At 41.7% G+C, this 17,208-nt stretch overlaps 1 protein-coding gene across 1 annotated transcript in view; it reads left to right on the top strand.

Moving 5' to 3' along the window:
* Positions 1-16,896, top strand: part of KIAA1671 — a 297,686-nt gene extending 280,790 nt beyond the window's left edge. The window contains exons 8-12 of the mRNA XM_082258243.1: positions 7,186-7,402; positions 9,761-9,932; positions 13,510-13,622; positions 14,690-14,826; positions 16,793-16,896. Of these exons, the coding sequence (XP_082114369.1) occupies positions 7,186-7,402; positions 9,761-9,932; positions 13,510-13,622; positions 14,690-14,826; positions 16,793-16,871 (718 nt within the window). The 3' untranslated portion in view covers positions 16,872-16,896. The remainder of the gene's footprint in view (positions 1-7,185; positions 7,403-9,760; positions 9,933-13,509; positions 13,623-14,689; positions 14,827-16,792) is intronic.
* The last annotated feature ends 312 nt before the right edge of the window (positions 16,897-17,208 follow it).

Raw genomic sequence — 17,208 nt, 5'->3', positions numbered from 1 at the left:
ATCACAATAAATGTATATTGATTGGTTTGCGTAAAAGTTATCGCGTCTACAAACTAGGGGAAAGATTTAGGTCATATTTCTTTATTTTTACTAGTAATGACGGCGGTTTTTAGCATCACTGCGAGTATGCGATGGACAGATCAGACCCCTAACTGGCATTTTTGACACTTTTGGGGGGACCATTGACATTACTACAGTAATCAGTGCTAAAAATATGCACTGTTACTGTACTAATGACACTGGCAGGGAAGGGATTAACACCAGGGGCGATCAAAGGGGTAAATTTGTCCCTAGGGGGTACTTTCTAACTGTGTTGGGGATGGACTTGCTGGATGAACACAGAGACCTGTGTTGCTAAATAGGAGGAACACAGGATCCCTGTGTTCATCACTGACAGAACAGCGGTCTGCCGTGTTTACATTGGCAGACCACAGATCTGTTTCCAGGGGGAGCAATCGCGGGTGCCCAGCGGACATCACGTCCGCCGTACCCGCTGATTGGCTCCCGCTGATTGGCTCCCCCTGTGGCCAATCGGCGCGTACACACCCCTACTAGCTGTCTCACAAAGCGACGTACAGGTAACTACAGCGGCTGGTCGGCAAGTGGTTAAATACTACACCATGGCAGTTCCATTTGGCATTTTTCATTCTTCCATCATATGAGTGTACCAGTATACCTTTAGGATATAAAGATTGGGGTAAAGTTTAAAAGAGGACCTGTCTTGGATAACAAAAGCGTTTTTTTTTTTTACCTTCTGTAAAAAGGGGTCATAAAGATCTGGTGCACAGAGTATGTACTTTAGCCTTTTTTGTGCACTAGGGGTGAAGAATTGTGGAGATATTGCTTACAGTGAAAATCTGGATATTTCTATATCACATTATGGTTCTTAGATTTGCATATTAAAGAACTTTTAAAGATATATATATATATGACATCATTTGCCTAGGCCATAAAGTGTGAAATAACTGAAGAAATGTAAAAAAAAAAAAAAGTTGAAAACAAGTAAACATAATATACTGTCCTATCTATTTACTAATGCTAGCTGCATAAGGATTAAATTAGTCAATGTTTATTGAGACAGTGAAGTTCCTTTTTAAATATTCTTCAGAAAACACCAAATATGTGTGTGCTGTCTGAAGCATTTTAGCGAACACAAAGATTCTGCAACCTGTAAAAGCTAAACTCCAAGCAGAAATAGGAGACAAAGGAATGCAGCTCTGTAATCATTCATACATAAATGTATTATTAATGCAAGCAGGATAAGTACCTGAATTTTGACTTGGTATCAACCTCCTGCATTCTACTGTACAGTCTCTACAGCAATGCTCAGAGAGGGGAGAGAGATGCAGCCCAGAGAGCAAGGCAGGTGTGCTGCAATACAAGGAGCATTGAGAGAACAGAGAGATGAGCTCATCTGTCTTCTGCTTCTCCTTCCACTGTCCTGTCACAGAGTGACAGTATGGTGAGGAGGGTACGATAGCTGTATTTGAAAGCAAAAATGCGTCAGTGAAAGAACAGGTCCTTTTTCTTGCTATACAGGAGTGTGCTGTGGGACAGAGCTGTGTAAATATCAGGGCTGAAAGGATAATTACAAATCCCTTGGTAAGCAGAACATTTTTGTACCCTGAATTCTGAATAGGGGAGAAGACTGCAATAAATTGTTCCAATGTGAGCAAAGTCATGTAGATGTTTCTGCTGCTCCTGTAGTTATTATTTGGGGCAGTGAAGGTGAAAAAAATGGCAGTTTTTGTCTTCGATACTTAAACCTAGTAACGAATTAGGTTTAAGGATAGGCTCACATCTGTGTGATGCAGAAACAAATGCAGAATTGCACACATTCCTGCAAACACACAAAAAAGCATATTTCTTCTGCAGGTGCGTGGAAGTTTCATTAATTCCTAATGGTACCCCAAAGCACCTTGCTAACGCGTGTGCTAAGTTGTGAGCCAAAACACATAGCAAGAAAGTGCCATGGATTTGGTGCAGTACAATTTAAAAAAAGGCGCTTGCACTTCTTTAATACGGACAGGTAGGGCATGAATGGACATCCCTTAACGCAATGCACCAAGATGAGTGCACCCATTGCATGTGCAGGGGTGTGAACAGAATCTAAGGAAGATTGAGCACCTGAAATATGGATGTAAAGGAAAGGATCTGGAACTTAGAGCTTAATTTAAGTTTCATCTCCATAAAAACGATATTAAGGACATAAATCCATTGGCTAAAACTTTAGGTATAGAAAGCGAAGAAAGGGTCCAAGGGCAGAGCTTTGTGGTTCATGGTGGGCACAGAAAGATGGTAGTATAGAAATGTAAAAGTATCGGAGATGGACTTTGTATCAGCATCTTGCAGTTGCTGTACAGCAGAGCTCACAAGGGGGTTGGAGATACAGTAAAAGGAGCCAATCAGGTGTGCTGCAGTGCAAGGAGCATTCTGATGGAAGGAGCAGAGTGACAGAGAGAGAAGCTCATTAGTCAGCTGGTTTTCTCTTTTGCTGTCCAGTGGTAAGCAGGGTAGGAAGGAGACCAGTATGTGAAAGTGAAACTGCAACAGAGAAAGATGCGGTTCCCTCCCCCACCTGTGCCCGTTTGGCAAAAATGTGCAGATCCCTGGACTAGATTGATACATTTCAATAATTTGGCAGGTAAAACCAGACTCCGATTTCTATTTCGCCAGTGTAATTTAGCGGTTTACCTGGAGTTTAGCTTTAATAATCTTTAACTTGACCTAAGGCAAATGTAGCACAAACACAACCCAAAAAGCAGTGTGCAGTTACCCAGTGTTACTGCTAGGAGCATACTATTTGATTCAAGCTGGTTATGTGTGCTGATACTAGACAACTTTGGGTAGTCTGACGTTTGGACATACCCTACATGTGTATGGTTCTATTTGATTCATCTGGTTGGCATCCACATTAAAAAAGAGGGGTGTAGATACATGGCGGCCTGGAGCACCTTATAAAATACTAGCGACAGATTGCAACCTAATAACAATCGACACCCTTCTTTGGATAGTCCCAAAGGGTCGCAAATTCCCCTTAAACCCCTTTACTTTACACTTCCTCACTCTATGAAACCTTATTAAACGATGCTTCAGACTTCTCTGCCTACATGCCCCAATGCTTCCTGCATTTTATCTAGCTTGTATCTCTCCTGCCTCTTTTTGAACCTGGTCAACCTTAAAACTAACCAGATTGCACCACTCAGCAGGTTCTACCAGGATTCTCACCTTTCAAACACTACGTCAGTGCTTTAAACTACCAGTTGCTGAAATCTTTCATTATGTACAAATTAAAAATGTTTTCCACTGTAGCTCAGCCTTTTGTTCACCATGGACCAGTTCGCTGCGTTCAAGCACATGTGCGATAGAGCTCCCCACTCTCTAGGCCTTATCTCAACTCCTTTCGATGCTTTCTAAACATTAGCCAACCCCCCCACCTTATGTTAGCAAGTGGGACACTGACCTTGGTGTCACAAAACCTAAAGACTAGCCCAAAGTCCTTTCCCAATGGTATGTGGTCCTTGAATTATACTTCTATATACTTCCAGGGCTGCAAAGAAATGAGAGCCTACTTGCATGTATGGTGGACTTACCCAATAGTTAGTAAATTGTGGTTGGAGATCTTCATCCTTTCCAAGGTGCTTAACAGGACCATCACACTGAACCCAATAATATCTTTCCTTAATAAACATCACCAATGCCTCGTTTCCACTGAGCGGAACGGTTCGGGTCGGTACAGTTTGGAAGGGTTAGAATGGTCCAGTCTATTCAGGTGAGCGTTTCCACTGCAAGTCGGGCCACCAGGGACCATGCAGAGTTTACACCAAATGAGGTGTTTGTTTTGCTCTTTCATTTGACGTGAGCATTGAAGTTTTCTTGTCTGCCAATCAGTGGAATCTATCGTGTGATGCCAGTAGCTCCGCCCTAACCGTACCGTACCATTTCCTATGGCCCTACATCTGGACCAGGAATGGTGCGGTTTGGTTCGGTTGTATGGGCCACTTTCATAATGGAAACACTCAAATTAGCGTACCGTACCGAACTGACCCGAACCGATCCGCTCAGTGGAAACGAGGCACAAGACACCTCTAACACACAATTTAAACTTTTCCTACAACTTACAACTGCAGCAAAACAAACCGTGGCTAATGCCTGAAGAACATTGAACTTTGGCCTCATTGAAGCCAAGAATCAGGTCACCAATGCCTGGTTGATGTCAAAATTGAAGCTACTCTACAAGACAGCGTCCCTCAATATATCAAAATTCTATTCCATATTTGACCTCCCCCTTCTCCAATCCCTACAAAATCTCTTGAACTGGATGCAAACATATGAAAATATGGTCATGTTGACTATATTACTGGTCTAATGTGCATATACAGTATGTAAAGCATCTTGCTATCTGAATCCAACTTGCCCTTGCAAACGAAATATGAATTCTTCTGCCCATTATTGTGCACCCTATGCTGCATTGTATTTGTATTTAACATGTTCAAATAAAAAATCTTGCATATAAAAAAAGGGGGGTGTAGAAGTGGGTTTCCAGTTGCTGACTGTATTGTATGTGTTCTCGAAAGATGATCCTCCTAAGGATTTTGATATGTAATGCTGTTTGGTACATTAGAACTTACATTAGAGTAATTTGTATACATTAGTTAAATCATGGTTTTAGTAAAACCTCAATATCCTCTAAAACCCTTACATATAGTACTTAATAGAATGAAGACGACTCATCCAGGTATAATGGTGCATAGGGTCAGTACATGAATACTTCAGAATTGTCTATGGGCTTTTTAACCTTACGTGAAGACATTTTAACATCCCTCTTGAAAACCCTTTTTAGTATTTCAAGAACATTTGCAGTGTATTGGCCAGATTTCTTCCCACAGTTACCTGCAGTAATTGTTATGCTTTTGCCGAGTACTGTTATCGAGCTATGCTGTTAGGCTTGGCTACCTCTTCTTGCCCTGGAGAACTATCAGTGAATAGCTCCTCCTAGGTTTCTGTGCTGATCTAATGATCGTACTTTCACCTAATCCCAAAACAAAGCCCTAGAGCGATGGAGTATATGTGTTCTGTTTGTTTTGTGGGTTTGCTTCCATTCTTGGCGTCGTTATGTGTTTATTGCGGTGTTCTAAGGCTTTAACCCTATCTAAATACCTGTTCCACATTGTGTAATAGTTTAGATCTGAGCAAATTGTAATACAACTATTGAAATACAAAATGCTGCACACAAAATGCTAGTAATCAAACCTGCAAATTAAAATAATTCTTCTTTAGTAGTATAGTGGTTGCACAATTTTCACATCGAAGACGATAGGCCCCTTTTACTGCACAATCACCCTTATCACATATAATCACCATCATGAAGTGCATGAATGGCAGAGCTGTTCATAGATGCTTTTCCATGACCCCAGAACTTTGTCATGTGATCTATTGTCACATGTGTCCAAATACAAAGTGCACATGGTTAAGTGTCACTGCACGCCCTGCTTGTATCATTTCTGTGCAACTATTCAGCACATCCATTCACAACACTCTGTATTAGGGTAAAAAACGACAAGGCAATTAGCCTTTTTAGCAACTAGCCTAGGCTCACCTGGAGCAAATCTGCTACCTACACTATTGATTTATTGTGGCTCTATACATGGGATCACATTTTCTCAAATAAACTTTTAGCCTGGATTCTACTGAACATTTCACAAAACACAAGGGTAGCTAAATAAGAAGAACTGTAAGATATAAATATATTCAAGTACAATAACAATATATTACATGCATAATAGTGATTTCCAAATCATTATGGTCAGTTTTCTAGGTGACAAATAACAGAAATGTGGTGGGGAGATGACAATAGACAAACACAAATGATAAAAGAATTATATTATCAATAATTGGTGTTCCATATAGCGCTGGTTATAGACATACTGTATGTTAATAACCTATGACAGCCACAAGATTTTCTCTAGTGCCTTATAGTGTGTAGAAAGGTGCTGTCTGTGTTATCTGAGTTGGCATGAAATTGCAGGGTGACACGTCTGAATTGATTCATCTTTCGTGGCAGCATTACCAGCTGGAAAAATCCAACCTGGCCAATCAGTAGAGTAATATTTCAAGTCAACATTGTGGAAGATGTTACCCATAAGGATGTAAACCATTGTGTACTCACAATATGCATGCGTCATATTGATGTCTGTTAGATAGTGGGAATGATTGAACCCAGTACATTTTCAGAATACCTCACAGGGTATTTTGTATTACATCATTCTAAAATGCTCCTTCCTTAAACCAAACCTGTACTGAGAGAATATAAATGCTGCCATGGGTGAACTGAAAATGCTAGTAGTCTGGCTGTTTCATTTGATTGAGTCACTATGCAGAAACAAGCATGAAAAAAAAGTATTGGCAAGAACTCTTGTTGTGCATGTGTAGTCTCAATACGTGTCTCAGACAGTATTGAGGACATTGGATGATCGTGACAGCCAGGAACTAGACTTTTCAGAAGAGATTGTGATATCGGCCTACGTAAATTTTAAGTATGGATTGAGTCGTAAAAAGACAAGTTTCAAGTCTGATTTGTTCTGCTTATTGGCTGGGTCTGTGCTATTTACCTAGCGCCTTACAATTATAGCTGTGTTTGAAGGACTTGGATGCCCTCTACTGTTCAACTTGTGGTAATGTTTTTCATAACATAAGTAAATGGTAATTGACAGAACCTCCTTTCTGTGTTACAAGATGTGACAAAATGACCTATACACACATCTATACTTTGCCTGGAGAGTTTTTTTTTATATTGATGTCTATGTATCTGTATGTAGTAGGGCACCATCTATAAAAAGTGGTTACAGCAATCTTTAGAAGTTAGGCTGGCCATACATTATACAATTTTCTTACCATTTTTTTTAGATTTTCCTTCAACTGTGTAGTACAAAGGGCCTGACTTATAGGATTCAATTGAAACTGTTGTTTAGTTTTGACCTCATATTATATGGTTTTTGGTAAATGTAGCAGAAAATTGTACATGAAAATTGAACATGTATGGCCAGCCTTAGACATTTTAAATGACAGATCATAGACCAAATAATAATGCCAAATCTAAAATGTTTTACCATTGCACTTTAGACTTTTTGTTAATTGATTTTTTGTATAAAGAATGTTGATTGAATTATACTTTCTTTCTTCCAGCTGTGTTACTGACTCACCATCATATGATAACAGCAGCCGTAAGCAGCATTCACACAGTCGCCTGTCCTCACTGTCCCATACTGAAACCGACCAGCATGACTCGATCACTGAAGCCCGGGACGGCAGTCTGGACCGTTGTAGCATGGATTTGGATTCCACTGAAGGCACTGAAAGCACACCTTCTGAAGTCAGATCAGCTGACTTCTCATTCATTGATGTAAGTTTGAAACCCCAATCATCTTCATTATTGTTAAGATCTATATAGTGCAAATAATATCTACAGCTAACATTTATAGAAATGCATTTATATATGCAATTATAACTTTTAAATCATCCCATTTTTTTTTTTTTAATATATTTTTACTGGCTTATCCTAAATGGCCTTACATTTCCCCACTGCTGCCTCTGCATATCAACTGTTTTAGTAGAGCATCAGTATGGCTCCTAGACTACAATCTTGACCACTTATTGAAACAAGTTGTTTTTCATTTGCTTCCAATGCTAGTTTTTGCAACACAACCTGCATTTGAGGCAAGTGCTTTTTCAAAGAGGGCCTAATGTGTCCATTCTTGTGGTTGCTCACTTGCAACAACTTAATAGGAGACCTGAACTGGAAACTTCCATGTATTTGCAAGTTTCACCTGGGTGAATCACGATATACAAATTCTGCAGATAAAAGAAAATTTCTGGATTGGAATTAGAATATGTGAACATCCGTTCAAAATGTGCCTCAGCACAACATGCAGGGTGGGCATGGAATGGAATATGAAAAGTCATGCTTTAGTTCCGATTTATTTGCTCTTGGGGGAGAGTTCTGTGCAAAATACATTGAAGAGGTGCATGTGGAACAGAAAACGTTATATTCGTTGTACCATAGCCATTCCCTAACAATAGCCAATGGTTACTGACGTTTAGGATGTATCTCACACATAGATGTTCTTACTTCAGTATTTTAAACTTAGGGCTTATAGGCCCTGTGGGCCATACTGCATGAATGGGTGCCTTATATATGTCGTTGGAGCTGCATGCAAGCAGCTCATGTTTGTCTGGGGAAGCAGCGATGGTACAGACACAACCACTCATCCTAATGTCATAAATAAAAAACGTGATGCGCCAGACGTGCACAAAATTATTCCTGAAGTGACCGTATAAATAATAAGTGTCCAAATATACAATTCAACAAATGATGCCGTGCTCAAAAGCAATTAATATTGTGTTCAAGTGTCCAAATAGAAGCCTAGATCCCGTGAGAGATAGTAAAAAACACCAGTGTGTTGAATCCCTCCACCAGAAAGATTGGCCTCTCACCTCAATATGGGACCCAAACGGGCCAGCATTAGCCAATATGAGGATAATGGACTCCTGGGATGACTCTCCAGCCTTTCACCTCCGGAGGTCGCCAGGACATGCGGTAAAAAATAAAGGCAAAAATCTAGTGCTCTCTGCTTATAAGTACGTAGGCTTTATTGGAATTAAGAAAGTAAAGGCCCGTACACACGTACCGATTGTCGGCCGTAAAGATTCGGCCGACGACCGATCTGCCGATTGTAGGCTTGTTAGTATGATGCTTCCGACAGCCGACAGCGCACTTTCGGCCGAACAGAATCTGTCGTGCAAGCATTAAAATTTTTGTAGGCCGACACCAGAACGGCCGATTGTTCGCCAGTCAGTACAGATTTCGGCCGACAGACAGCAGTTTTGCAAGACTGGGCATGCTTAGAAAAGAAAAAAGACAAGGAAAGTTAACCATCACATGACATCACTTCTGCAGTCTGCTGTTGTTGGCCGACAAAATTCGTGTGCAGTCTTTTGCAGTTTTCAACAGACACAACAGCCCTGGACAAAAGACGGCCGATCGTTCGGCCGACAATCGGTACGTGTGTACGGGGCTTAACTCACATTGTTAGGGCACTCAGCCGTGCCTGCTAGTATGGCGTTCAGTGTCTAGTTTAACCCGAGAGATGACCGGCGTTAGACACGCAAGCTCCGTCCCCCTATACGCGTTGCGTCAGAGCGTACGGCTCCGTTGACTTCCTCGGTAGGGGTGCCATCCTAATGTGACAGGCATGCAGGGGCAGGTGAGTGTCCCCAAAAACACTGCATTTCAGGCCACGCATCCGCCCCTGCGAGTGAGTGGCTGTGTCTGTACAGCTGCTGCGTCCACCTAAAGAAATATGGGCTACTGGTAAGCAGCTCCAGCTGCATAAACTAGGCACTCCTAAATGCTGTAAGTCCTTACTCCTGTCAAATACGTTTATTTTACTTCTGGATGGGGGGGGGGGGGGATGTCAGGTTTTTGTTTATGCCTGTATGTTCATTGAGATTTTCTGTCACTCCTTGTGCGTATGATTTTCATACAGAAAAAGAGGGGTATGGTTGTCACCAGGGCAGGAAGGCACAGACACTTTATCCAACATAGGCCTTCCTTGCCCTACTAAACTGTGTTTTTGTCTACGTCAGTGTTGGAGAGCATTCCTATCACTGCCGTCTTAACAGAGGAAATAGGGGAAATTTTTGATGTTGTTTAATTTATTGCAGCTAAACAGCAAATTATTCTCTCTCGTTTCTTACACAGCAAACATCAGTGTTGGACTCAACCGCCCTGAAGAACAGAGTCCAGTTAAGTCGGAAGAGCCAGCGCCGTGCACCAAGCCAATTACAGCGCCGAAGTCGGTTGTTGCAATCAAGTAGCCAGCTAGCCGTAATCGAGGACACAGACAACCTTTGGATGTACAGTGATTCTACAGGTATTTCATTTTTTTGAGTATTTATTTTTTAAGTGCTATTTAAGAAAACGGCTTAGTGCTCTATAAGCACTGTGCTTGTAGCGAAGTTAAAGGGAAATTGGCAAACATAGGTATATATAGACACACTTTACTTTTTCCCCAAAAAGGTTTTCACCATATATAGTGCAACCTTTTTTAACACAGGAACCTGTGTCCTGAAAATAGCTTTCAGGTCTCTGGGGACCCCTGTCAAGAATTATTATATCTACAGCTCTGACATTGGCAAGCATAAAAGAAAAAGGAATGTGGTATATTTGGCATATTAGACACCCTGGGCTGCTTTTTACAGCTACAGTGCATCCGGAAAGCATTCACAGTGCTTCACTTTTTTCACATTTTGTTACAGCTTTATTCCAAAATAGATTAAATTCATTATGTTCCTCAAAATTCTACAAACAATACCCCATAATGACAATGTGAAAGAGGTTTGTTTGAAATCTTTGCAAATTTATTAAAAATAAAAAATGAAAAAATCACATGTACAAAAGTATTCACAGCCTTTGCCATGACACTCAAAGTTAAGCTCAGGTGCATCCTGTTTCCACTGATCATCCTTGAGATGTTTCTACAGCTTGATTGGAGTCCACTTGTGGTAAATGCCATTGATTAGACATGATTTGGAAAGGCACACTTGTCTATATAAGGTCCTACAGTTAACAGTGCATGTCGGAGCACAAACCAAGCCATGAAGTCCAAGTAATTGTCTGTAGACCTCCGAGACAGGATTGTATTGAGGCACAGATCTGGGGAAGGGTACAGAAAAAAATGTCTGCAGCATTGAAAGTGCTAATGAGCACAGTGGCCTCTATCATCCATAAATGGAAGAAGTTTGGACTCTTCCTAGAGCGGGCCGCCCATCCAAACTGAGCGGTCGGGGGAGAAAGGCCTTAGTTAACCAAGAACCCGATTGTCACTTTGACAGAGCTCCAGTGTTTTTCTGTGGAGAGAGGAAAACCTTTCAGAAGCAACCATCTCTGCAGCACTCCACCAATCAGGCCTGTATGGTAGAGTTGCCAGATGGAAGCCATTGCTCAGTAAAAGGCACATGAAAGCCAGCCTGGAGTTTGCCAAAAGGCACCTAAAGGACTCTCAGACCATGAGAAACAAAATTCTCTGGTCTGATGAAACAAAGATTGAACTCTTTGGCCTGAATGGCAAGCGCCATGTCTGGAGGAAACCAGGCACCGTAGCACTCATCACCTGGTTAATACCATCTCTACAGTGAAGCATGGTGGTGGCAGCATCATGCTGTGGGGATGTTTTTCAGTGGCAGGAACTGGGAGATTAGTCAGGATCGAGGGAAAGATGAATGCAGCAATGCACAAAAACATCCTTGGTGAAAACATGCTCCAGAATGCTCTGGACCCCAGACTGGGGCGAAGGTTCATTTTCCAACAGGACAATGACCCTAAGCACACAGCCAAGATAACAAAGAAGTAGCTAGGGGACAACTCTGTGAATGTCCTTGAGTGGCCCAGGCAAAGCCCAGATTTGAACCCGATTGAAATCTCTGGAGAGATCTGAAAATGGCTGTGCACCGATGCTCCCTATCCAACCTGATAGCGCTTGAGAGGTCCTGCAAAAAAGAATGGGAGAAACTGCCCAAAAATAGGTTTGCCAAGCTTGTAGCATTATACTCAAAAAGACCTGAGGCTGTAATTGGGGCCAAAGGTGCTTCAACAAAGTATTGAGCAAAGGTTGTGAATACCCATGTACATGTGAATTTTTTTTTTTCTTTTTAATAAATTTACAAAGATTTCAAACAAACTTCTTTCACGTTGTCATTATGGGGTATTGTTTGTAGAGTTTTGAGGAAGATAATGAATTTAATCCATTTTAGAATAAGGCTGTAACATAACAAAATGTGGAAAAAGTGAAGTGCTGTGAATACTTTCCAGATGCACTGTATTTTATTTACAGTTAAAGAGGAAGTAAACCCTCCTCTGCAACTTTTACCTATAGGTAAGCCTATGATAAGGCTTACCTATAGGTACTGTAAATATCTCCTAAACATGTACCGTTTAGGAGATATATACCTTACATGCATCCAGTGACATCACTGGCGCATGCGCTCTGAAGAAACGGCCGCTGGTGCCATTCCTTCAGAGCCCCGTGCCGTGATCGTCCACTCCCACGCGCGTGCGTGACGTCACCGCGGCTCCGGCCAATGAGATGGCCGGATGCCGCCATCCTGGAAGACAGGCGACTGAACATGTCGCCCGTCATACAGGTAAGCCGGCAGCACGGCGGGGGCTCGTTCTAAGGTAAGTATTTCATAATGAGCTAGTATGCGATGCATACTAGCTCATTATGTGTTTCTCTTTCAGGTTGAAAAAAAAAAAATGTTAATGGGTTTACAACCTCTTTAAAATGACATGAAGCAAAAAACATAAATGATGAACAAAGTAAAAATTGTAGAGCTTCCTTACATTGGTGATAATACTCCCTTGCGCTGGTTTTTAGTGGAAAGAATGCTTCTTTATACTGGTGCTTAGTGGGAAGACTGCCTCCTTACTCTGGTGGTCAGTGGGAAGAATTCCCTCTTAAGGCTGGTACACACTGGCCAAATATCAGCAGGCGCAACAGAAACCGTCCGGCATTCGGCCAGTGTGTACACCTGACTGTCTGACAGAAGCCGACCTAATGTCCGGCTTCTGACAAACGGGCATGCTGGAAAACCAGCAGCCAATTGACATCCAATCAGCGCTGGCAGCCAATGGCTGCCAGGACTGACCGGTGTGTTCTAGCAGGGGAGGGCAGTCCCCCTATCAGAACACATTAGCTCAGCAGGGAGATGCGATATTAGTACAGTGAGTCCTCAGTTTTTTTTGTTCAGCCTGCTGGGTTGTGATCAGTGGGAAGAATCACAACTATACAGGTACCTGAAAAGATCATTGGTGCCAATGGTAGCTTATCCGTGAGCAGAAATCTCTCACTGCTCACTGAACCGTTAGCAGCCTCTGGAGAAACTGGTTGAGGAAGGCTGCCCTAAAGTGTACTCGTACAGAAGGGTTTCTCAATACCATACAACCTTTCATTACAATTTAGAGTTGGTCAGTATAGAATATTTCAGAGATTTTGTTGTTAAACAATATACTTTTGTGACACTTTAAATTAGTACCAATGCATCATTATTGGTCATTCTTTGTTAAAGTGTTGAGTGGGACACTGCTATAGACTATTAGGGTGGATTCACACTCCCCTGCTGCACTTTAGCCACAGTGTGTGTTCAGAGCATTGTACCCTCGGTTTTGGTGAGGATTAGCAGTACTTTGCTATTTACTTCTATTATGCCACGCAGTTTTGGTGGGTTTTCTGAAAGCGTACCAAAAGTCTTGCATGCAGGACTATTGGTGTGAATACGCACCAAAACTTGGGGACTTAAGAGAAGTCTATGGCAAAGAGCAGCTATTCCGCACCAAAACTGTGGGTACACTGCCCTGTGGCTTAAGCTTTCAAGTGTAAAGCCGCCCTAATCCAAATAAAATTAGATTAATAACCAGAGTGGTACGGTATGCTTTTTTCTCTTGTATTTTAGAAGAGAAGCCAGAAAAAAAGGAAGAGGTTGAAGAAGAGGAAAAACCCAAGAGGTCCTCTGTTCATTCACCACGAATGCCAATGTTCCCGGGAATGGACCATTCAACTTTGATGGTAAACTATGAATTCATTTGACTGATTAGTGTGCCTAACCTTGCACATCTCTATTATAAATGAAATAACTAAATATAAGTAGTGAGCAAGAGCATGTGGCTTGGCATAGGCTAAATTAAAGCTGTTGTTAACAATATTTTTTTTAAATCTTTTATACTTACCTGCTCTGTGCAAGGATATTGCACAGAGTGACCCCGATCCTCCTTTTCTGGGGTCCCCTGCCTGCACTCTTGGCTCCTCTGTGCCATTCCATAGGAAGCCGCTTCCTATGGTGGCGCCCTTGCAGGCTCATTCCCAAGCCAGACTGTGCGTGTCAATAGACACACACGGTGATGCTTGGCCCTGGCCCCCCACTGCCTCCTAACAGGATTTGACTTGACAGCAGAAGGAGCCAATGACTATCTCTGCTGCCTCCGTGTCGTGTGAGGAGAGAGAGCGACGATGCAGACAGGCACATTGCTGGTTCAAAATAGGGGGGTCAGGGGACGATACAACTCCTGGGACGTTTTTTTACCTTAATGCAGGGAATGCATTACGGTAAAACATATCATGCCTTACAACTACTTTCAATTTTTGCTTGTGTTTCTGACTCCTGACTCCATACAACTTCTCTATCCTGTATTGTTACCTGTAGGTAAAAGTTGGTTTTGTAGACAATCCATTAAAATTGTATCATTGCTTTGTGTGTGTCATTATATCTGAATAGTCAGACGGATGTAAGCAGCTGCTGAATAGCAGTCCCCATTGTTTATTCACTATCACGGTATGCGTTTGTGACACCTTTTGAAGCCAGCAAACTCTTTTCATTGTAAATAAAAAAAGTATAAAAAAAGAATATGGAATGCTATAAAAAACATAGCATGAATATATGAGAACTTGCACCAATAGTGATGGTGACTTAGCAAGAGAAGACTGGTAGTGTCAAATGCTGGAAAAAGATGAAGTAAATGCTTACATTGTATTTCAAATATGGCTGGTGTAGTACAACTGGATAAATAAATCGAGCAATGAGCACACTATCAACTTGAATCTGTTTCCCTAATGTGAGTGTTGCTTTTTTTCGATAGGCACAACTTCGGAAAAGGCAAGATGCTGAAAGCAGTAGTGAATCTTCACCTCAAGTTACTAAGTCGCCAAAATCACCTCTACCACATGGAACACTGGGCGTCAAACTTCTGCCAACCTCTGCAGACAAGCAAGACAAGTTAGTTGACTGAGAATATTATGCTTTAGTGCAGTTATAGCCTGTCATGTTTACCTCTAATTGTGCAGTACTGACATTGTAGTATATATATCATATACCAGTTACGCTTAAAGCACAAATCCACTTTTTTAAGCCTTACCACCCCAGCATTCCATATTTCTTTAAAGAATGTTCCTTATACGCACCTTAAAGTGTATGCAAACCCTAAAGCCTAGTACACACGGGCCAAATGTCAGGGGACATCGGCCGGTTCAATAAAAACATCAGCCCGTGTGTATGGCAGCCGGTCCGACAAAAACTGCAGTTTGGCCAGCTTGTGTTGGGCGTACATGCTGGAAATCCAGTGGCTGATCAGCGCTCTCAGCCAATAGTAGAGAGTGCTGACTGCAGTGTTCTGGTGGGGGGGTGCCCCCTGCCCGAACACGATATCTCAGCGGGGGAGATCGCTTTGATAACATCAAATTGTTAGTACAGCGGCTCTGACCGGAGCTGTTATTTTTATTTATTTTTTTCCTTAAAAAAACGAATGGTGGGTATTAGGCTTAACCGACAAAAAAACGAATGGTGGGTACTAGACTTAACCGACAAAGCAGAACTGAAGTTCTGCTGTAACAAACACTGATAAGGCAGGCTTTTATTGCAATGTCTCTTCTGCCATGAAATGCCCCAACCTGCTGGCTCACTGTTTTCTCAGACACTGTAAACTGAGCTGCACATGCACAGCTCAGCTTACAGAACTAGGCTGGTCTTTGTGTACCAGAATAACATCCTCCTGCGCAGGAGTGACATCACGCCACGCCGGCCAAGGAAGACGACCGAAGACCGGTACAAAGAAGAAGATGCCGATGTGGCACCATTGGAAAATTGGGCCTTGACACCTTTAATCCCACTTTAACTCCTCTTATTTGCATTTTGTAATATCTCTTTGATACGTGCAAAAAATTCCTGCCCCAAATCCAGTGGGCACATAAGTTCCTCAGGTATTTGTCTCAGCTGCACAGAAATCTAAGGTGTTTGTGAACTACAGTATCCTGTAAAAAATGAAAGTCCGCAAAAGAGACCAGTCTGAGCTGCAGATGTCACAGTAGATACACTTGTAGACTTCACAGGTTTTTCAAGGTCAGATTGGTGTTCAGCAGCATGGGCAGCAGGAAAGGTGGGAATTTATACTCCTCTTAAACAGGTAATATTTTTTTTTTTTTTTTAATTTAGTATATTGACATGATACTGAAGAAATGAAAACGCTGCTCCAGGTGTATAGTGTGTAGTAATTGCCAGGAGATGGGATATCCCATAGAGTGCTGGCCCCGACCCGCCTCCATGTGAACACTTGTAGAAAAAGAAATAGCCACACATCCAGGGATTCCAATAAGTTTCAAATACCTTTTAATTCCAAAATGTTGCAAGTGATGACACCAAAGACACCAACATGAACATGAATAATGATTAAGCACAAGATGTATGTGTGAAACGCGTCTACGAGACTTCATGTTGGTGTCTTTGGTGTCATCACTTGCAACATTTTGGAATTAAAGGTATTTGAAACTTATTGGAATCCCTGGATGTGCGGCTATTTCTTTTTTTTCTACTAGTATATTGACATGTTTGCATTAACAGTGACCCCTATGTAGGAAAATGGTTTCTTGAGCAAGTCTTACCTTACATGGAGCTCCTGCCAACAAAGAGATATAAATAATATGATGCAGAACACTTTATTTCTGCACACAACTGCACAGCTTCTTTAAAAGAAGTGCTAGAATACAGGTACACTTGTCTGCATAGCTGAAATGATAAGACCACATTTAAAGAATGTAGCTAAACAAGAACAATAGGGAATATGAACAGGCCATTTATGTACAGGGGCTGGTAACCAAGAGGTAAATGAAGGCTGTATATTGTCTAGGTTTATCATTTTCTTTTAACAGTTTTCTAGAGAGATTTTGAATGTTTTTTTTCTCTGTTTCAGAGCTACAGGAGAATCTCCTCAGTGGTTGAAAGAGTTGAAGTCAAAGAAGAGACAGAGCCAATATGAAAATCACAGTTAACAGGTATATATCTAATTACTGCAGCTTTTTTTTTTACCTGCAGTGAGTATATATGATAAGTTAGCTCAGTATCAGTTTTTGTTACTGCCCTGTTTAAAAGTGAAGTTTGGCCAGTGCTTTTTCTGGCCATGTTTCTCATGTGGGTCACAGAAGTGCACTTGTGCACTCTTGTAACCCAGAAAAAGCTGTCAGTGGGCTAAGGCTGCTGAAATCATTAAGCCGCTGTTTTGATCCCAACAATAATGTTGGGATCCACCCAAATACTTTTCAGGCAGCTGGCTCAGCCTCTCAGCACACTGCTGAGAGGCTGAGCCAGCTGCTCTTACCTGGTGCTTCA

The sequence above is a fragment of the Pelophylax lessonae genome (genome assembly GCF_965119305.1).
Source record: "Pelophylax lessonae genome assembly, chromosome: 1".
NCBI lineage: Eukaryota > Metazoa > Chordata > Amphibia > Anura > Ranidae > Pelophylax > Pelophylax lessonae.
Note: the sequence above shows the minus strand (reverse complement) of the source record. Positions and strands in the feature narration are given on the sequence as shown.